At 42.6% G+C, this 21,462-nt stretch overlaps 2 protein-coding genes across 2 annotated transcripts in view; both read left to right on the top strand.

Moving 5' to 3' along the window:
* The window catches only part of NFXL1 (nuclear transcription factor, X-box binding like 1), a 41,289-nt gene extending 32,253 nt beyond the window's left edge, over positions 1-9,036 (top strand). The window contains exons 20-22 of the mRNA XM_062492747.1: positions 635-721; positions 3,633-3,686; positions 8,575-9,036. Of these exons, the coding sequence (XP_062348731.1) occupies positions 635-721; positions 3,633-3,686; positions 8,575-8,748 (315 nt within the window). The 3' untranslated portion in view covers positions 8,749-9,036. The remainder of the gene's footprint in view (positions 1-634; positions 722-3,632; positions 3,687-8,574) is intronic.
* Positions 9,037-14,669: 5,633 nt separating this feature from the next.
* Positions 14,670-21,462, top strand: part of CORIN (corin, serine peptidase) — a 121,405-nt gene continuing 114,612 nt past the window's right edge. The window contains 4 exon segments of the mRNA XM_062493637.1: positions 14,670-14,700; positions 14,703-14,732; positions 14,735-15,215; positions 15,290-15,371. Coding sequence (XP_062349621.1) covers positions 14,670-14,700; positions 14,703-14,732; positions 14,735-15,215; positions 15,290-15,371 — 624 coding nt within the window.

The following is a 21,462-nucleotide window of genomic DNA, read 5'->3' as shown; positions in this document are numbered from 1 at the left end:
TTACTTTTCTGGACCCCTTTAATGTCTGATTATTCCAGCAGTTCCCCAGAGTCCCCAGCTTCTCCAAAATATATCTTGTGCATATAAGAAGTCTTGCAGGTGGGATGCTCAGCAGGAGAAAAGATTACATATATAGAAAAAGTGCTTCAAATTGATCAGCCTCTGCTTACAGCTAACCAGTTTGTTGTTTTCTTTTTTTTAATTTCTTCAATACTAGGGGAAGAGAAGAAAGTATGATTGAGAATGACTTTATTTCCCCCCGGCCAGACTTTGTCCTGTAATCTAAGACAGTTAAGATAATATATGTGAAATTACTGAGATTCTGAGTGCAAACTTTCTGCCAGAGGTTCAGAAGGTTATCTTACTTGCCTAAGACAAAAAAATGAGTAAAGAGGAGAAAAATTAAACTGGACTATTGATTTATTCTTCCTTTCAGCTTAGTTTATTAGAAAGAAGGAAAAAAAAAGAAAAATTTAATGCATAATTGCAAGTTGAAATAACATTCAGTCATTAGCTTTATTTATATGTAAAATCAGTTTTTTTACTAAATAAGAAAGTTTTATTATTTTAATAAAGATGACAACTAAAATCATATATGGGGAAATGTTTATAAAAGACAAATTATGCTTAACAGGAAGTACAGTGCAGCAAGATACAAGAAGGCCAAGTTTCACTGGAATGTGATGCATTATGCAAGGAAATGAAGCGGAAAGCATATGAGGTAATGTATCCATTGTAATTTTAATTTCTTATCAGAGCTTCAAGAAAAGTAGAAAAAAAGAACACACTATTTTGCAAGGCAGTACCTGCAGAAATGCAATGTAAGTGGATGTACTGTTGAATATGAGCTATTTTTTCAGACTTGAATTTATGAATGGTGTTAATTGACTGAAATGCTATTTTAAAACAGTATTGTTTTTCCTTTTTTCTTTTCTTTGAATTGATTGGAACTGATTCTTTCCTCTTTCACTGGGAACAAGTGATAATCAGTGATGATGAAATAGTCACTAGTGCTGTAAGCCTAGAGTCAGAGTGCTTCACAGGGCATTGTAAGGTCTGTAAGGTTTTGCAGCTATCAGTTGTCTGCTTGTCCAGTGTGCAGTATAATCCTGCCACATGGTATTAGTTAGCCTATACTTGAAGAATTGAGACTTTCCAGCAACTGCAGAGTACTACTTAGACTGCTGTTAACGTGACTTCTCCCTATCTGAGCTGTTTTATGAAGTAAAGAATTTGCTGTGTGCTGTCACACAGAGAGGCAGGATGTGATCCTTGCTGTTATAAACCTTTAATAAAAACATACACAGAAAGGATTGATTCATAAGTTGATTGGGTTTTATCAGGTAAGTATTAGATGTGATAAATTTACAACCTGAGAGCTCTATGGGTAAAGCTCACAAGTCAGCTTCTGCTCAGATTCTCGGGATCAATTGACATGTTCTAACAAGTACCACACTGACCAAATCCTGCAACTTTGCAAGCAGGTTGAATGCTAAAACTCTTGGGATATGCCTTTAGGGAATCCCAGCCATAACAAACAGTTCCAGTAAGAATCTGAAGATTAGTTCGTAGTAGTACGTAGACTCCATAAGCAAGGTGAGCTCACAGTAAGACTGCATGAGCTGAGACCCAGCAGCATGTCTCAGTGTGTGGTGCAGTGTCAGTGCTGTCTGACTGGAGCAGATATTACCACCAATTTCTGGCCCTGATGTTGTAATTCACAAGGAGAAACAGTCTAATGCAGTGAGCAAATGGCTACAAGTTTCTGCTGTAAGCAATGCCAGAGACATACTGGATGGCACAACCTAGCTTTATGTGCCTTCTCAGAAGAATGTGTATTTACTTGTTTTAGGGATTTTATATAAAGTGATAAAGTTTTATTTAAATTTTTTTCTTTGTCATTTTTGACTTACTAAGCAAATGACATGCCAGAATCATCTCTTATTACTAGGCACTTGATGAAAGTGGTTTATTTATGTCTATTACTGTTTAATGTGTCCGCACTGGGAAAAAAAACTTGTTGAAAACTGCAGACATTTACAAAGATAAATTAGTTTGCACATTTGCAAAACACCCATTAATTTCTAAAACCGAAGTGTATTAATTCTTAATGAAACTTTTCATGCCTGGCACCTAGTGAGTAAGCACTTCTTACTCAGTAGATGCTTTAGGAATGGAATGTGTCTTTTACTGTACATTTTATTAAAGAAATAGTCCTAGAAATGTTTTTCCATGCTGTGATTATGATAGTTAAAATTCCCCTTATGTGTATACATTATACCTATGTATTTTATACAAATATGACCACATCATTGTGAAAAAAAAACTTTTCTGTTGCTCTTTTGCACATTTGAAGATCACTTTTGTAGCTGAAGTTCTGCCATGAGTAGATGGCAGTGAAAAGCGAGGGGGCTCATTGTGTAGCTTTTTGCACACCAGACTTTCAGGTTTCAGATGTGCATAGCTGAAAAGGTCCTTTACACACATTTCTAAAGAGACTCTGCCATTGTATCTAGATTAATGAAATTCTCAATAGTGCTTTTATTTGATAGAAGCTTTAGTAATTTAAAAATTTGTCTGAAAACTTGAAAATAGGACTTTTGGCCTGCCCTCAGTGCCTGCTGTTTGAGCTGCAGCGTGCTAAAGCATAAGCTAGTGTGCTTTCTCCTTAGTCATCAAAAGCTCTTGAATTGGAAGTTACTTGTAACCAATTCTACCTGTGTAAACAGTATTCAGTAAATTGTTTTCATTGTTAGTATGCAAACCATCCAGATTGGGATCAAGATTTTTTTCATTTCAAGTTATTAATAGGTTTTTACATCGAACTTTTCTTAGGTAGTGATTCAGTGACTGCGGTGCTAAAAGCCTAAAAAAGATATAAGAAAAGGGGGATGTATAAACTTCTCCCATATATTCTTTCCGTGGGTGTGATGGTGTCTTGCTGTCTAATGGCCTTTTTTGGATTTATCTCCTTATCTCCTTTTCGCATGCCTGGTTGTTTTTCAGTTGATACAAACTTTTGGCATCTACAAATGTCCTGTAGTACTGAAATTCTAGATTTAGCCAAATACTCTGTGGGAGTAGAATACTTTCCTCTCTTGTGAGCCAACCTCCTGGTAGATTCATTTTATGCCTTTGCATTATGAAAAATAATAATTGACGTTTTATCCCTGTTTGGCATCTGTGTACTCTCCAGGATTTGTTGTCCTGTTAGTCACCTGATGAATCCTAGTTATGCATCTCTTCAGATGGAAGCCACTCCATCCTGTTGTCTTTTGTGTATGCTCAGGCTTCATATTTATTTGTTATTGTAAGGCCAAAATGGAATGCAGGTGCTAAGATTCAAGTATGTGGTGTCTTTACATATTGCCAATTTTTTCTGCACCATTTCTGCCTTAATACTTTCTAGCATTTAATTTGCTTTCTTGAACATTGCAAAATATTTCTATAGAATTATCACTTGTAACTCTCATGACTCCTTTTAATATGACTTTTGGATGGTAGAGCTCACATGATAGAAAGTTTGCAGTCTTTTGCTGAGAGCCATTCTATAGGAGTATACATGACTCCTTAAGAAAATAGGATTAACTGCTGTTTACAACAGTTTATTATAACTTTGTGTGTCTGGACAGATAAAAGAAGCAGAAGCCAAAGCTGCTCTTGAAGAGGAGAAGCGAAGACAACAGGTATTAGCCTTTCTTCTTCCTCATCCATGTGATCCTCACCTTGTTCTGGCTAGTAAATAATGTAATCTATACGCAATTAAAGATGTATGGTTTTTAATGTGATGTGCACAGTCATTCTTGTCAGCTGTTACCATACTCTGTATGCTGTGAATTATTTGCAATGGTTGAGGCCACATTTTCCCAAAAAAATTCATAACTTTTTGCAAAATGGTACCTTTATATTACTATAAATTATACTTTGTATAATGTAATTTATTTTTAAAATACTAGGTACACTTTATTTTAATGGAACACTTGTTTCAGCATAAACACCACAGAATACTGAATACCCTCTGCAAGATTTAAATCTTGGGTGAAGCTCCCCTTCTTCCTCCTATCATGAAAGAACAAGGACAGCTAGATGAGTCTTTGTCCTTCAGGCTCTCTGGGGTGGGGGGGAAAACGTTTATTTACTGTAATTGCTGCTGGTGGTGTGGGTATGTGGTTGGCTCTGTAATCCACAAAGCTGCCGTGCCAGCTGCCTGGAGGTGCTGGTACTGATCACATTCAGGTAAACACTGTAAGCTCAGTTGGTGGTGATGGCTAGGTCAGGTTTGTCATCTGGAGTCTGTATGCCTTCCAGCCAGTTCATGCATGTGTGCCTGTGCCTGAGTGAGCATTTGACCCCAAATCATATTCCATGTCCAGTGTGTGCCTTCTGACTCCTCTTACTCAATTATCACAGCATCTATGTATTTAGCTTATACTCGTGTTTTCACCTGCATGTCACGCTCTGTTTTATCAGGGATCAGTGGCTTGCTCCCTTCTTGAAAGGGGGCAAGGGAGGCTTACAGAGCTGACCCACTTGTGCCATTTCCCCAGTCTCATTAGATAGACAGTTTCTCTGTGGGTCACAACTTCTGTTATACAAACTTTGTAAGTTCTCTAAGCAATAAATGTAAATCTTGCATCTAAAGTGCTCTGGGAAGGCCTGTTTTTGTTTGTCAGAGGGGAACCTTGTGCATCCTGCAAGAAAAGATGGCTATGCATCTATTGTCCAGAGCACCAGGCACTGTTTTGTGATCATCCTGCAATGTTTATTGCAACATTCATATCTCATCTGTCTACAGTATTGAGCACATACTCCCTCATATAACTCCTGGCCAAATCACGTAATTTCTTGTTCTCTAAGATGACCCTGGAAATGTTACTTCTGGCACATAGATCAGGAATTGTGACTTAGATACAGATGTCTGAAACAAATTGGGCAGAGGAAATAGGTAGGTGTTGGTCCTGCAAGCTAAGTACTGAAGTGTGTTAATGGGCATTTAAACATGTAAAGAACATGCTTACAGTCCTAGAGCTAGAAAGCCAGAGTTGCTGTTTGTCTTGCACTGAGTGTTTTCATGCATTCCAGAAGACATCCCACCCAAATACTAATGATTTCTGCTCAAAATCACTTAACAGTCCCTCTAGTAAAGTGTCAGTAAGGAGGCTCCTCTGAAACAGTAGCAGGTTCACTCTACCAACAGTGTGCTGGATTTTGGCTGGGTTCTTCAGCAGTGATTGTTTCTTTCTGCAGTCACACCACCATTGCTTTCTACATGTACATTCTCTGAAGTCTCATAGTTCCAGCCCAACAGTAGTAACTATATGCAATATGTGGCAACTGCTCCTACATATGTGATAGATGCAACTTGAGGGATAGAAAACTTCATCTATACATAACGAACCCTATTGAAAGGTTAATTAAGAGTTGGTAGTGCATTAGGAAACAGTAAAAGAATTTTTTTAAAAAAAGACAAAAATTGCAAAATAAAAATGGGGGGGGGACAGCTGTAACTAATAAATATGCTCTAGAACAGCAAAGTACTAACTACAGGTACTGCAGCCTTTTTATGTAATATTGGTTCCTATCCAGTTAGAACTCATAGTCTGCCATCTGTTGATGGAAATTGGAGGAGTTGTAGGTTGTTGGGACACATTAAGAGTATGTTTTTGAGTGTAATCTCTTCTGACAAAAGGGAAATCTTGTACCACCTTCTTCAGTGTCATAAGCACATTTTTGTAGAGACTGTTCATCTGTTAGTCACAGTTTCTTAAACCTGTTTTGATTAATACTTCATTAGATGTTTTATATAAAATCAGTTAGTGCTCTAGAAAGTCCATGCATTTATATGTTGGTATTTGCTATATTTGGTAGCAACTTTTGTTAATACCATTTACAGATGGAATCACTTGTTTCTTAGTGGAAGAGATGGCTTGGCTAGGCTTCTTGTCATGGCCCTAACAGCCAGACTTTCCCTCTGCTTCTAATTCAGAGGTACCCTGTGAGGCCAGGGTTTTCACAGTTGCTAGAGGTGGAAAAAAGATCAGTGCTTTGATTTTTTAACAACTCAAACCAAGCTCTCTGTGTCCCTCTCCATTTTACAAGATTTGGTTATATTTTCAAGCTGTTTAAGGTTTCAGTACTGGAAGTTAGGGTCTTCAACTGAAGTGTAATTTACTGAGTTGTATGAAAGATTTCGTTTCCCTTTTTTATGTACAAAGAAAAATTTTAACAGATCCTTAGAAGTTAAAAAGTCAAGTGTACCCCTCCCCTATTAATTAAAAATATATCCTCACTTTAAGAAAATACACTTCGTCACTATTATTTGCATTCATTTAGCTACATTTTCCCGTGGGAATGCCACTCCTTTCAGTGCAGGAAGAATATAGTGAATAACACTAGTGAAAGAAGAAAATCTAGTGCCTGAGCAACACTCAACTAGATGTTTTGAGTATACAGTTTAAATAAATATGTTTCATTTCACTTTTATTATGTTTATATACAAAGAAGTTAGGTTCTTATATAAATAAAAACCCTAGGCTTGTTTAGCTTGAAAAGTTAAGCTTGTTTGAAGACTGGGCACAACCGTTACTTCACAGGTCATTAAGGTGGCACTTCAGGAATGTGACAGTTGCACAAAATCTGTAGGTAGCTTTTCAAGAGCTTCTCTCTCATATTCTGTGCCTACAAGTCTTTCTTCATTCTGTGTGGGGTTTTTTTTTAATCATACATTTATTTTTGTAGAGTTCACTAGGAAAGCAATTCAATAGCTATTACACAATTTTGTTTGAGGCCTATATTTTAGTTTGACTATTGCAATTCATAGAGCTTTTTGCTTTTAAAATGTACTGATCACAAGTGTATAGTAATTGTAGAAGCCCCAAATTTTACTGAAGTGTCTGTCTAGAATTATATACTGCCATGTTGTCTATAAAACCATAAAAACTCTGCCCTTCCCTCCAAATTTTGGATTCTGAAAAACTGTTTCATTAAAATACTTTGCTTTTCTAAGGGAGGATTAGCTAGTTGAGAGTACTCTTGTTTCAAATAGGCTGTGACTTTGTCTGAACTCTTCTCCCATGTCATCAGAGAAGTGCCAACAATTTCTGCCTTTATTAGGTACAAAGGAATAAACATCAAACTAGATCCCTTTCTCCTGCTAATGGTGGTATCTGGCACAGGAACGGAAGAGCTGCTTTGTGAAACTCTGACAAATATTTGCTGTCAGTGGAGGAAGACCAGACATCAGGCAACTTTGAGTTCTGAGGGAAAACGTTATTTACTGAACTGCTATTCTGTCCATTTCCCAAAACAGTCTTTTTCTTGTTCTCTTACTGCACCTAGTGTATTGTCTTAGTCCCTCTTCCTGGCAGCACTGCAGTCGTAGATTTATTTCCTCTCATGGCCAGGCTTTGTCTCTGTTCACTGTCCATGATTCCTCTGCTTCAGCTCAGTCTTGCACCTTTTGCCCAGCCAGTCCTGGCTTGCTGCACTCTGCTACTCTCATCTCTTTTCCCTTTCACTCCATCTGGTTTCTCTGCTCCCTGATGCCTTGTCCCGTGTTTTCTCTAGTAGCTAACGACCAAAAATTCCGGTAGTCATGAGACTTTGCCTGATTTTAGTTTGTCTCAGGTCTTTAGAGCATCTCTTTTAATTTTGCTAGCAATTAGATGCCTTCTTATTGGAGCCTCATCCTAGTCTTCACTCTTTATTCTAGGCTGCCTAGTTCCAGTTTTATTTTAGCTTTGTACACTCAAATGATTTTTTTTCCCTGTATTCTCTTGATATTCTTTTAAAAAAACGTGGCAGAGGATGAGGAACGGGGATCAGAGATCCTATTTTTTTTCCAGACAGGACCTTGAAACTGCCATTCTTTGTTGGAAGCCTGGCATTCTTACTTTTGCAGTTGTTTTGCTCCATTTTTGGGCTTATTGGCATGTGCTTCCTGTTGGAGGTTATTATATACCTCTTACAGTCATGAGAATGAATAAATGTTGAAGTTATAACACTTAATAAATGGAATATTGTTGTGCATATCTAAGATTATAGCAATTGATCTAAAATTTAGTGAACATGCAAATATAAGGAATTGAGGGAATTAGAATAGATTTTTAGTTACTTACGTTTTTATTAATTTTTGGCAGAGTGCATCTTTATTATGAGGGAATGTCTTTGAAGGTTTCAGCATATACCCTTATAGATGTTAGTAAAATAGCTTGAGTGCAAGTGTGTTTCTAATAGGAAAAAACAAGTATTTTAAACATATTTCATGGAAATGACAATCTTATTTTAGCTTAATATATTCGGCCTGAGTTAAAAAACTGAGCATGCAAAACTTCAGCTGGCTGTATTTTTTGGCAGTGTTTTTATAGGAAACTAAACAATGGTTTAATACTTGAAAGCAACGTGCTTTGTACCTGCGGGGTGTAGTGCTACCATCTCATCTCTGAGATGTGTAACTTTTGTTGGCTGACAGTTACTTCTATTAAATGTTATTTGGTAATGTTACTTAAACCCTTCACATTTCCTTGTTTTTAATTCTGGCATAAATGTCAACTACTTGTGGTTCTCTTTATTTAGGCTGAACTGGAAGCTTTTGAAAACAGATTAAAAGGGCGAAGAAAGAATAAGAGAAGAAAGGATGAGGTAGAAGTTGAACAATCATCATGGCAAAAGTACAAGAACCTCATTGTGCTGCCGGTGTTCGGAGTTGCTGTTGTGATGGTTGCATGGCTCATGGTCTACAATGACTGAAAACAACTCAATATTTAATATACCTCAGTTGGACTTTAGGTAGCTATTATTCCTAGAATGTTAGTCTGTGTGTAACAGAATTTAATAAGCATAGATTATGTATGTATACTATTTGCTAAGAAAAATGCAGAGGAGGGAAGAAATGTCACTTTTTGTGTTATTACATACACAGCACAAAACTGAACTCAGACACTGAAAGGAATAGTAGATTCTAGTCTACAATGAAGTGCTGATAATTTGACTGAAATTTGTTAACATCTCTTATTATTAGTAATGTTATTTTTCCTTGTCTCCATTTCATAATATTAAGAATAGCTTAGTATGAAATGCTTTATTGAATATGTTTCCTGTAAAATCAGCATAATGGTTTATTGAAGATTAGTGTTCTTATGCTAATCTTTATGTTGTATCACACAGTCGTTTCTGTGCTTCACGCCAGTTTTAATTATGACAACAGGGAACCTTGGGTCACTTAGGCTTGAGTATTCTGGGGCCTTGTTCAGAGCTTTTTTCAGATAAAGGAAATATGAACTGTCTGTCAATTCAGCTATATCACAAACAAAGCTGTTCCCTCCCACCCTTACAAACTGTGGGGTTTTCTTTTTTGTTGTTTTGCCCCACCCCTTCCCATCCTTGTTTCCTCAAAATTGAAGTAACTGAGAAGTTCCTTTAGTGGACAGATACACATGCTGAACATGGATGTGAAGAAGTTTCAGAGTACAGGGGTGTATTCTCACTGTTGCCCCAATTGCCAACAGCAGAAAAAACATTTGAAATTAATATGAATATCAGTTGACTATTTGTATGGGTGTCAGAGTTGGATATTTGCATAGGTGTGAAAAAACTGTAATTGGATAGTTATAGTTACAGTTATATGATGTTCTGAAGCCATCTGGATGGTGCTTGGTAGTCACATATAAACCATCTACCTAAACTTCTGAATGTTTAAATATTTTCTTACTGACAGTTTTGAATATCTTGCTTTAGGTTATCAGTATTGGTTGGTAGAACTGGAAGGCTTTTACCTGGCTTCAGGATTATCAGAGAGGCTATGTAGTCTCAGATGAGAGACTGCAAGTTAAATTCAGGAATGGGGAAATCAGAAAACTGAATTTTTAAACCTCTGCTAGAAACTTTTTGCTGATACTTGAGCATTGCAGGTTACTGCAAAGTGATAACAAGCTTCTGCAGAAAATGTGGTGCATAGCCAACAGGTATTACTATTATGCCCTTGTAATTCAGGCATATAATGTCATCACAAATCCTGGAAAAGCAGTTAGGACCATTTGTATGCGTTAGTAGAAAATGGTGCAGTTTGCTTGAAAGTTCTTTCAGTTGATTTTAACTTACTTGTAAAGGGACCCAGTATTAATTTGAACAGATACCCAATTTTAATTCTGATTCGGCAGCAAAAATATAAAATAGAAAAGCTGGGAAAAGGCAGAAGTTTTTGAATACATAGATTAAGAAAACTGGGATAAAATCAGCTTATTTTCAATTTTTCACAGATGTTTGGTGAATGAGGAGAAAGGTGGGGAAAATTTGGCAATATTTAGCATGGATCAGTAATATTTCGTAGTACCTTGTTTTTAAATGGATATTTTAGAGATGCATATTAGTTATGCGTCAGGCCATTAGTATTGAAAGTTGTAGAATTAATTGAAATTACACTATGCAAAGTTGCATCTCCATTTAATTTCTTATTTTCTTGTATGAAAAGTAAACAGTGTTTCATATTGTTGCTTTAACGTTTTTTTCTATTGTATTAACAGAAGATAATTCCAGATAGAAGTATGTTTTCTTTAACAGAGTGTGGTGATGCTATTGTGTGACTACGTATGTCAGTGACCCTTGTGTCTCTGAGGGAAAAGAAGAGAGATTTTTGTTCAGATGAAGTAAAATGTGATGGGTTATCCAAAAGTACAAAAACATACCTTTCTGGCTGAAATATGGAAATCAACATGAATGAGAACATTGTGGAAACAGCTTCTGTCTTGCATGACTATCACTAATTTTTCTGTTTACTGCTAGCTTTACAGTAAGTACAATGGGAAGTTTATCCTTGCATCTACAGCAACGAGAAGAAACATCTCTAATGAGTTATACTAATTAACTGCACTTGTTATGTGTTTGAAGAAGTTCTTAGTATTTTTTCTGCATATTTGTGGGATATACTGGAAAGGAAAAGGCTTCTTGTTGATCATCTTCATTAAAGATTGCCATGCTTTTTTACTATACAAATTAATTCTGTTCATACAAAGGTTATGTGTGAGTGGGCATATTCCCTTTCTTAAAGGATTTGTATCTCTTCTGAACCTTGCATATGCAAGTGGCATACCTATTTTTGAAATTTTATTCAAAATAGTTCTGTATATCTTATCCAACCATCTGAGTCATTTGCACTCTGTTGGTCTGCCTGCTGAACCAGATATTTATTTCTTGGCAAAAAAAAAGTGTGGGGGTTCGAGCAATCTGCAGTTTAATAAATCACTAGGGGGGTTTTTTTGTTTCTTTAAAATATTTTTATAGTTAATGTTTTGCCTTTATTTGGTTGGAGCTGCATGTTGTCAACAACCTTTGAAGTAAAAGGTAACAGATAAAATCACCTTTAATTCAATATTAATGAAAGATGGTAACTTTAGAAATTTTGAACTAAAGGTAGGGCTTGTTAGCAATTTATATGTAATGTACTGTTGCATAATGTAATGAACAAATACTTTGAATGGCAACAGCTTACAAAAAAATGTGTACTGATCAATATACATTAAAACAGATTATATAATTTGACCTGCAGTTGAAGGGAAATTGCAGTGATAGAAGCCTGATGATGACTTAAAATGAATGTTTAGCTATGTGTAAAATGAAAAAAAAAAAGGGGGGCTTTTCCTGAATCTGAATGTATTGTGGTAAAAATTTTATCCTTCCACTGAGCCAAGGTTCTTAGAACTGGTCAGTATGTTTGGGATTGGAAACTCCTAGGGCAAGTTTTTTCCCTGTAACAATATCAAATCCATTGTGTGTGTTAATTTAATGTGAAAACCGAGTCAGATAATAAATATATCAAAACCAACTTGAAAAACTGTTTGTTCTCAAGGATTGGTGTCATGAAGCAGCAAACTTCCCAGGTAATGATGACTGACATAATGCAGCCCAAGTTTTAGGTATGCTTTTTGCCCCCTTCTCTGGCAGTGATAGTAAAAGTAAGAACTTGTTTTTCAGATTAAATCTGGAATTATGTAATTGTGTTCCTTCATGTTACTGCTCTGATGAAATTGGGAGAATGGGTTGGAGAAGACGATTAAGATGAAACAAATGGGAATGGACTTTGTATTTGGCCTCACGGGGAGAAATACAGCTGATTTATTAGACATTTGTGCTGACCTTAACTTCTAGAGAAGGAAATGTTACTAAGCAGATAGCACCAAAATTTGTTCATAAAAGCATCTATGTTTGATTGTGGCTTTAAAGCAGTGAACTCTTGAGTTTATAATCTCAGCAGTAGTTCAGGCTCCAAAACATATCTGCCCTGTGCCAGCTTTCTCTGAGTGATGAGCTTATGTGTTGTGAGGTTAGAGCACAGAGATGCTTGGTCTGAAGTGTGTTCCAGTGCCAGGCAGTGGAAGGCAGCTGCCATGTGTGTGGCAGCTGCTTTCTGGTGTGTGCTTTAGAGTGGAGCATTCTTGTTTGGACAGTTCATGTGTGACCCTATCCTCATTTTCATTTTAGTTTGGACATCCCTCTTCTGCTTTGGTTTCCTCCTGTTACCAGTTGTTATCTATGAGCATTTCAATTGCTCCCTTTTCTTGCTTCATGAATGTTTGTATTCCTGTCTGCCCTTATTCAAGTAAATTAGTCAGTTGCTCTAGAGAATTAGAAAATTAAGAACCTGTAGTGTTTTGTATTTCCTAGGAAAAGAAACGCAAGGTAAAAATTAGGGAAAAAATAAAATTAAGTCAAACTAATTATAAGATAATGAGATATATGGCTTTCCACACAGATGGAAAGATGATTAGATGATAATGAATTATTTGACCACTGCATTAAGAAGTCTATATGCCATGGTACTAGAAGACAGGTCTGTGGTATGGATAGTGTGTGAATATGAACCATGATACTGATCAAACTCAGCTGTAAGGCAGGCTAAACAGGAGCTGTGTAGAAATAAGTCGTACTCTGGGGGAGCTGTGGCTTGATTCAACCAAGCATTATTTAAGCTAAGTAATTGTTGCTCATGCAGTGATTTCCATAAAATCACCAACAAAAGCAGAGCTCGGGCTTTCTTTGTGTGCTGCTGAATCTTGTTGTGAAAGTCAAGTTTAAGTGGCTCTCCTGTTAGAGGAAATGAGTATGAGATTAGGAGTCAAGACTGGCTTGGTGTTTGTGAATTCACAGTTCTCCAGCTGAAGCCATCCTCAGCCAAGGCCAAGGTGGTTTTGCAGTCTTGAGTCATATAGTACACCTCTTAGATACAAGTTTTCATTTATTGTTATTAGAAGGGCTAATGTTATTGGGCTACCTGTCAAAATCTCTGTAATGAATCACAAATTATGCTTTGATCCCTGCATTACAGCACAAAATATTTGTTGTTTTGCATTAAGCAATGTGATGATTTTGCATAAATGGTCTTGCTTCTCTCTCTTTCCATGCTTTCCCTATTTTTTTGTGCAATTGTTTTAAAACCACTGTTTTCCTCCAGATGTTGGAGGTTGGTATGGAGATGTTCGGTTAGTTGAGTAAAAAGTGCAGCACTGAATTACCATGTGCAGAAGCCTCTTAAGTACACTGGCACCCTAGAAGCATAGAGAACACTGTCTGCACTATAAAGTTTGCACACAAAGTAACAGGGCCTAAATCTGAAGGTATGGAAATACAGGTATGGAAAATAAACTTGGGGGAAAAAAGCTAAGAAGTGTTCATCTTACTTATTATTTATGTATAAACATATATAATACCATGTGTTTATATTTAAAAATATAAACACTTATGAGGGGTGTCACCATCACTGGTTGTTGAGAGTGGTGACAAGGCTGGAAGCTGTATTCATGGAGAGGTGGTGGTTCACATTTTCTTGGGTGTTTTCTGATTCACATTTTGAATGATAGCACTTCAGAAGCACTAAATCATGCACAGTAAAAACTGGAAGCCTTTCTGGTTTACAGATGTCATCTCAGAACCCAGCTGCAGTGCCAGTGACATCTTCCGTGACTCTTGGAAGGGTCCTGAACTGTTTCTATTCCGGTAGCACACACTTCTGCCCCTTTTGTACTCATTGTTTTGCCTTTTGTCTTGTTAACTTAATCGTGGATAGTATTGGTGAACTCTGTTGTGTGCACAGGCCGGGGCTTCAGTCAGACTTGACATCTTTGAATGCAAATGCAGGTCTGAAAAGCTGGTATCTCATGGGGGTAGGACATTTGCTCTGTCATTTGCAGCTTCGGGCGGCACTTGTCTCTTGGCATAAGAATTTTGTTTCAAGAGATATGCAACAACCAGCACCTCCCTCCAGCTCCAGATCGTTGGGGCCGGTCAGGACCAGGACCGGCGTGGGGACAAGGGGTAACGTCGCCGGATCGCCGCTGTTCTCCCGCGCAGCGCTTCCTCGTAGGGAGAGGCACGGCGGGCTTGTCCCCAGGGTGCTGGGACCGGAGACTTCCTGCGGGGAAGGAGCTGGGGGAACCTGCCGTTGGCTTCGGGAGGTTCCTCCTGCCGGAGCTTCTTCCCCTCCGCTTCTGCGGTGCCAGCGCCTTTCAGCTCTCTTTGGAGCCTTAGAGGCTGGGCTGCGACAGGCCAGCCTCTGTGCTACAGAGGGAAGCGTTGCAGTCCCCGCAGGCGCCAAACTCTCCGTCCCCGGGCTGAAAGGAAAGTCTTTGCCTGACCGTAACTTAAAATAAAGCGCAGGGAAGTCCACTCGGGAACTGCGGATGAATGAAGGGACCCGGGGGTCTGGCCCACGCTGCCAACCTCCGCTCTGAACTCCGCGCCTCGACCCATGGGCCGAGAGCGCCTACGGGTCCGTGTGCTGGGCTGGCTCCGGATCGCTTCAGCCGCAAGTGCGCGTCCGGGCGGCCCGGGGGCGGCGGAGCTCCGGCCAGCCAAGGTACGGGGGGGCGAGGGGTGAGCCCTGCGGGTTCTCGCCCCTTACACCATCTCCGTCTCAGGTTTGTCTTGCCACCTAAAGCACTTCGCAGCGTGACGAGGCGTCCCTTAACCGGATGGGGGGGCGGGGGGCCGCAAAGGCTGTGCCCACTCCATCCGCCCGCATTGGGGGACGGCTTTAGGGCGATATTAGCAAGTGGGCTGTCTCTCAGCTGGTCCCCAAGGGGTAGAGCCTTGTGTGCGAAAGGGGTGGGGATGTGGTTCCTTCTCGCGGAGATTTATTATTATTGGGTGGAGGAGCGGGGAGGGGGAGTCTGCAGAGCAGACAAAATGCGAAGCCCTCCCCGCGAGTGTGTCTGTGCGGGAGGCGGGTGGGCGCAGTTCGTCGGAGACCGAAGTAGAGAAGGGCGAGGGGGCGGCCAAAGTGGAGAGGGGTTAGCAGCAGGCAGAGCATGCTCTCCACGCAGCAGTTCCCTGCGCTGCCTGCGGAGGAGGAGCGCTACCGGCAGGTCCTCTCCGCCAGCCGGGTAAGGCGAACCTCAGGGCGCTCCCCTCCTTGCGGGGAACCGCGGGCCGGGGGCAGGGAGCGCGGCTGGCTCGGCCGCTCGGCGACCCCCGGGCTGCGGGCGGGGGGCTAACCCAGCGGGCAATTGCCGTGCGCGGCGCACAGCCTGCGCTGCCGCCGCGGGGCTGAGCGGCAGGTTCTCGGGCAAGCGGAGAAGGGACAACCCCCTCTCCGAGCCCGCCGAGATGTTGTAGCGAGAGCGGACTCGGGGCTCGCAGGCAGGGACGGGGCCGTGTCCCCCGGAGGCGCGGCCTGGGGGGACGGACGGCCGGGGACGAGTGACCGCCGGCACCCCACCTGCCGCGATGGGGCCGTCCCGCAGCGCTCTTGTGTCGTAACTTGCGAGGACGCGCCGGGGACGGCCGCGTCCAGAGGCGCGGGATGCAGGTGAGCCGCGGCCAAGGCTCCTTGTCGGCGTCTCGGGGAGGGTCGAGCGCGCCCTCGCCCCGGTTTTCTCACCGAGCGCGGAAGATCAGCGGGGCTGCTGTGCCCGGTAAATGCTCTGCCGCTGGAAGGAGCGGGGATGAGTTGGCCGAACCCGACGACAACAGGTCCCGCCAGGATCTGCGGGAGCAAAGTTTGGGCTTAACATCATGACAGCTCCATCGGCGGCCGGGCTCCCGGAGAGCCGATGCACCGTGACCCCCGGATCAGCGGGAGCTGGCTTTACCCTTGCGTCGGTGCACCCTGGGGTCGGGTGGAGGGACCCCCGCCCCCTCCCACGGCTGTCCGGCGGGATGGTGCCACTGGCCGCCACCACCCGCGGGAGGAGGTACAGGGTCACGGAGGGGGCGCTTAATCCTTCCAGGGAGAGCCAGTCTGTGTGGTTGCAAATGTCCAAAGGGGGTAGCGCGGGTGTGGGCAGTCTCCCAGCACACACCTGTAGGGAGGGATGAGGGGGTCTTCCCTTACGGGAGAGGCTGCAAAAGAGGGGGCGAGAGGGAACTTGCAGGAGGTGGCTGCTGCGCTAGTGCGGACTCGCAAGGTGGGTCCCCTCAGCCTGCCCTTCCCTCCGCTGGCCGGGCCGCAGGTGTGTCCCGTGACCCGGCGCGGTGGCGCTGTCAGAGGGGCAGCGGGGCCAGTGCTGAGCCTGATGAGTGGCACTTGTGGAGAGGGCGACGGAGCTTTCCCGCGCTGTCACATCGATCGTGCGCGACCGAAATGGCACAGCAGGGGGTTTCACAAAGTTTGCAAACACGGCAGTTCACTTGAATAGTATCATTGCTCCACTTGATCTAAAATGCAGAATCCTTGGATGCATTTCATGGCAGGCGATTAATTAATTGACTTAAATTACTACCAATCTGGTGGAGATGGTGAAACTCTGAAGTGAAATCAAATATCTAGAGCTTTTAATGCATTCACAGAATCTCTTGGGAAGTTTTGGCTTTCAGCAGTAAGAGTATGGTAGTGGATTTTTCCATATGGCTATGTACACCCTTCCTAAAAGATGGACCAGTCAGCAGGACTAAATTCTTCTGTTTGTTTTTGTAATGGATGCTCTAGTTGGAGATCTCTGTTATAAGCTGCTTGGGTACTGTGGCACACAGGTGAATGAATGTATCACTGAGATAGTCCAAACTACTAAACAGCTGTAATACAAGACATTAGAGAACTTCTCTTTCTGTGTCCCTATAAAAGGTAGGGGCATCCCCAGAGGACCTTGGCCATCTGTGTTCTGTAGAAGGATGGGGACTCCTTCAGGTGAACAAGGAAATCCTAAACAGTGTTCAAACCTCTTTTAGAAATGAAATACTTATGACTTCTTTTCCCTCCTCCAGAGGCCATTTATAAAACACCCTAACAGGCAGACGTGTCTTTCTGCCTGTGGAGAAGCCTGGCCCTCCAACCCCACAGATAATCCTCACTCAGCACGCATTTTGAAGGAAGCCACCAGCACTTATTTTCCTGAGAAGGCTCTCGTGGTGGTGAGCCAGGCAGCACAACACGCTTTGCCATGTTAAAGGAGTTTGTTTGTGCTCTACTATCTTATGAGGCCATCAGGAGAAAATACTGTTTTTCCTGAGTCTTTTGGAGCTGGAACTAGAAAATACTGAAGAAAACATTAACTTCCTTTCCACAAGTCTTAGCTGGCACTCGACTATGCAGATAACTTGAGTATCCAGTGAATTAAAGTATTGTATGTTGATGGTTCGAAAAGTGTAATGATTGGAGGTGTTCTATAAAATGTGCACAGGGCAATTTTATATATATATATCTGTTATTTTTTGGCTGTTAATTATGTATTAGATGATGTCTGCAGATACAAGTGAAATCCAGGACTATTAACAGTGCCAGTAATTATTTTTAAATATGGGTTTACTTGAATGTAGGAGTTGCCCTTTTTTAAAATTTTCCTTTTCCTGCTAAGCTGATATGCATGTTTAGGTCTTAGCACTCAGCTCCCTTGAGGAATATTACAGTCCTGGCACTATATTAAGTCCATGTATTGCCAGACACATAATTTCTTGTCATTACTCGCACAGCCAGACAAGGAATGTGTGCAGAGGCTGAGCTAGATGAGCACCTAGACAGAAACCTCATTTGTGAGAAGGAGAATGGTCCTTTCAGGAATGGTCCTCTGAAGGTGGAACAGGCAGGGGAATGCTGGGATGGTTATATCAGGCAAAGAACCCCAGCAGCTCCTGCTCAACTGGTCTAACCAACAAATTCTGAGCCATAAACAAACCCTTTATACACAAGCAGGAAGACAGCACTTCAAGCAGGGTGGCCAAGCGGGTGTTTGAGCTCTGTGAATTTTTGCCATGCTTAGGCGCAGCAGGTTCAGATCATCCCAATCCAGGAGACACAATATAAGCACTGCTGTCACTTCCTTAAGATGTGGGAGCTGTGGCTTTGAGTCCACCTGGACCAGGAGGACCTGGCTACCAGGTCATCTGCTTTCAGGCTGAACAGATCATGCTGTTAGGCAGTTACATACAATGGCAATATCTCCTAGTGTGGTCAGGTTTTAAAAGATGGTGGTTATAGCTACATTGTGTGGGAAGAGTCCTGTCTGCGTGTCGGGTATCCTTAGCAAGTGCTTACAAGGCCAGATGAATGTCTTGTTTCTGAATGCCAGCCAGGGTTAGGCAGGGGCGGATGTCAGGCCACTTGCAGCAGGGCAGTTTTAGACTTGCACATGCAGCCTAGGCTCTTCCAAATGTGGCTGCCAGATACCTCCTGATATTTAAATACCTTCAGGATGAAGCAGCTAAGTAAGCAGTAGGGGTTGAGGGGGGCAGTCTGATTACATTTGGAATACTGATGCTTGTAGTCTGTCCCAGTTTCTTTCCCCCTGAAAAGAAAGGGACCACATAAGTGGCAGGCTGGGTACAGACAGTTCTCCAGTGCCAGGAGACAAGGGTAGGTGATAACCTGCTGTGAAGTGATGGATTGTCGTAGTAGGAGAAAGAAAGCTTGAATCCTCTTTGTAGAGATCTTCACACTCAGAACAGCGACTGAAGACAGCATGCAGATAGCTCCACCTGACTACTCTCAGTGCCTCTGAATTTTTAATTCTCTTGGCCCTCCGCAGTCAGCTGTTGTCTTGTGAGCAAGTGCAGTTTCACCTGGAACTGTCCTGAGCCTCACTCGGGTGTCAGGGCGTGGGAGCCCCCCCTCCCCTTGCTGGGACCTGCGGCTCCCGCATGTGCGGGGGGGACCCTCGCTGCCCGCGGGGCTGCGCCAGTCAGAGTGCGGGGAAAGAGAGAGGGAGAGAGGGAGGGAGGGAGGAGCGCCTGGGCTTCGTCCCTTTGGGCAGCAGCCCCCGTGTCCTGCGGGCTGTGTCCTCTCCCGGCCGTGCCCAGGGGCTGCTCCTGGGTGCCTCTCCCAATCCGCAGCCCCGCGGCAAAAGAATACGATGCCGATCGCATCCTTTCCCTCAGTCCCCCGCCCTCTATAAATAACTCTGGCTGAGCTGACCTGTCAGATTCCCTCGGCAGAGCGGATCTCCTGACCCGGGCCGCCTGCAGTGGAAAGTCTGAATGCAAAACATACCGCAGTAAAAATAGAGCGGCCGGGGAGCCCCGCCGGCAGGTCCCGGGCTCTCGGTGCCGCACCGGGCCCGGCTCCCGTCAGCGCTCAGAGCTCCCTCCTGCTCCTAAACCTATGGGCACCTCAGTGCCCCAGTGGTGAATGCTTTTCTCGCTGTCACATGGAAGCATAATCCATTTTTGCTGTGGAACAGAGTTCCAAGTAGCGTTTTTAATTTCGGCTTGCCTTTTTAACTAGCAAAGGTGAAAGAAAAACAAATAATGGTTTAATATCCTAAATGTAAAATTAATGATGACTGTCAAGCAAGAGTTTCTCATTTCAAAAGGAGGTGAGAATATTGCTAATCTGAAGTCTGAATTAGATTCCATTCTGTGCCTACCTTGTGCAGAAAACTGCTCCCCTGAAGGGATAGAGGCTCCTTGGCTGTGATTTCAAGCAATTATAATTTAAAGCAATCCTTGCAGCTAAATTGTGCATATATTATTTCTGGTTGTTTCACCTGTGAAACTTGAGTGTCTGGTGGTTAAAGCCAGCAATAGACACCAGAAAATGCTGTCTGGTGCTGTTCTGCCTTGTCGTTTTGGTGCATCCCTGGCACAGTTCTTGGCCCTCAGTGCCCCTCGGGGCACATCTGACTCCAGGGCTGGTGGCAGGGTGGCCTTGGCCCACAGCCAAACACCACATGGCCTCTTGGGCTCTCCCCACCCCATCCTGCGGGATGGGGGAGAAAATAGGAAGAATGAGAAAGCTCATGGGTCAAGATAAAGCCTGGGAGATCCCTTCCTGATTACCATCACGGACAAAACAGACTCAAGTGGAGTAAATTAGTTTATTACTGATTAATATATATTGACTAATTCAGATATTGTTAAAGAAAAACAAAGAATGAAGCAAGCATTAAAACACTTCAAGAAAACACCTCTCATCCCCACCTCAGCTTCCCTCGACTCCCCTCCTTTGCCCTTGTAATCACCACGAGTGGCACTCAGTCCCTTCAGTGAGGCAATGAACAATGCACAGAAGGATTGTGGTTCTCTGCTACTCCCTTGTTCTTACTTGTCCTCTGCTCCGGTGTGGATCCTCTGTGGGTTGCAGTCCTTTTGGGAGTATTCGCTCTACCATGGAGCACATACTTCCCTGACCTTGGCATTAGCACTGCTGTTTCTCTCTTTTCCTGCTTCTCTGCCTGTGTGGTGTGTGTGCCCTTTCTTAAATAACTTTTTCACGGAGTCACCAACTCGGTTGATTGGCTCAGCTGTGTCCTGTGGCGTGGATCCAGGTGGAACTGGACATAATGGGCACACAAGTGCTCCCACTCTCTTCTTAAGGAGGGCAACCTTGCAGTCCCCCCACTGCCAGCAGCTTGCCACCTACACAGATGTCCATGTAATGAGGATGGAAACGATGGCCAGAGTACTGACCAGAGTAGCAGTGTTGCCTCTGTGATTGTCTGCTTCCCTGTCCCTCTTTCCCTATCTCTGAATCATGAAGGGATGAAAAGAATCCAGCCATCCTTCTGTCCTTTTCATGATTTCTGTCTTTAGAGTGGAATCTTTGAATCATCTGCTTGTTTGGGTACCACAGAGTTTACAGTTCTCTGTTTTTTGGGTTTTTTTTTTGAGTTGTTTCCACCATAAGGTAGCTTGTTAGCACATTGACCTCCTAGAAAGGGAAAAGAGACTGAAAATCAGATGCTGACAGAGCTGCTTTTGAATGGCGAATTTTTTTGCTGTGATGGTTCAAGTGCTGCCCCTGTGGTAGCACAACTCCTGTAAGTCTGTGGGAAAAAAGACTGTGAGGGCTTGCATCTCTTGCAAGTCACTTGCACCACTGCAGGTGCTCCTGTAAGCTATTGCTATTCCAGAATTCCAAGGCTAACTTTTTCTCGCAAAAGAATTATTGTGTATATTGAGCATTTAATTTGAGGGAAAGGAAGTGAAGGTAGCGTTTCCTTTTTTTAGGACTGCATCAGATTTCATCTACTCCAATTCACGTGTTGTAGTTCAGGGAGATTCCAGTATTCAGTGTATGGTGCTCTTGCTTTGGGACCGACTGGT

Source organism: Cinclus cinclus, chromosome 5 (assembly GCF_963662255.1).
Source record: "Cinclus cinclus chromosome 5, bCinCin1.1, whole genome shotgun sequence".
Classification (NCBI taxonomy): domain Eukaryota; kingdom Metazoa; phylum Chordata; class Aves; order Passeriformes; family Cinclidae; genus Cinclus; species Cinclus cinclus.
Note: the sequence above shows the minus strand (reverse complement) of the source record. Positions and strands in the feature narration are given on the sequence as shown.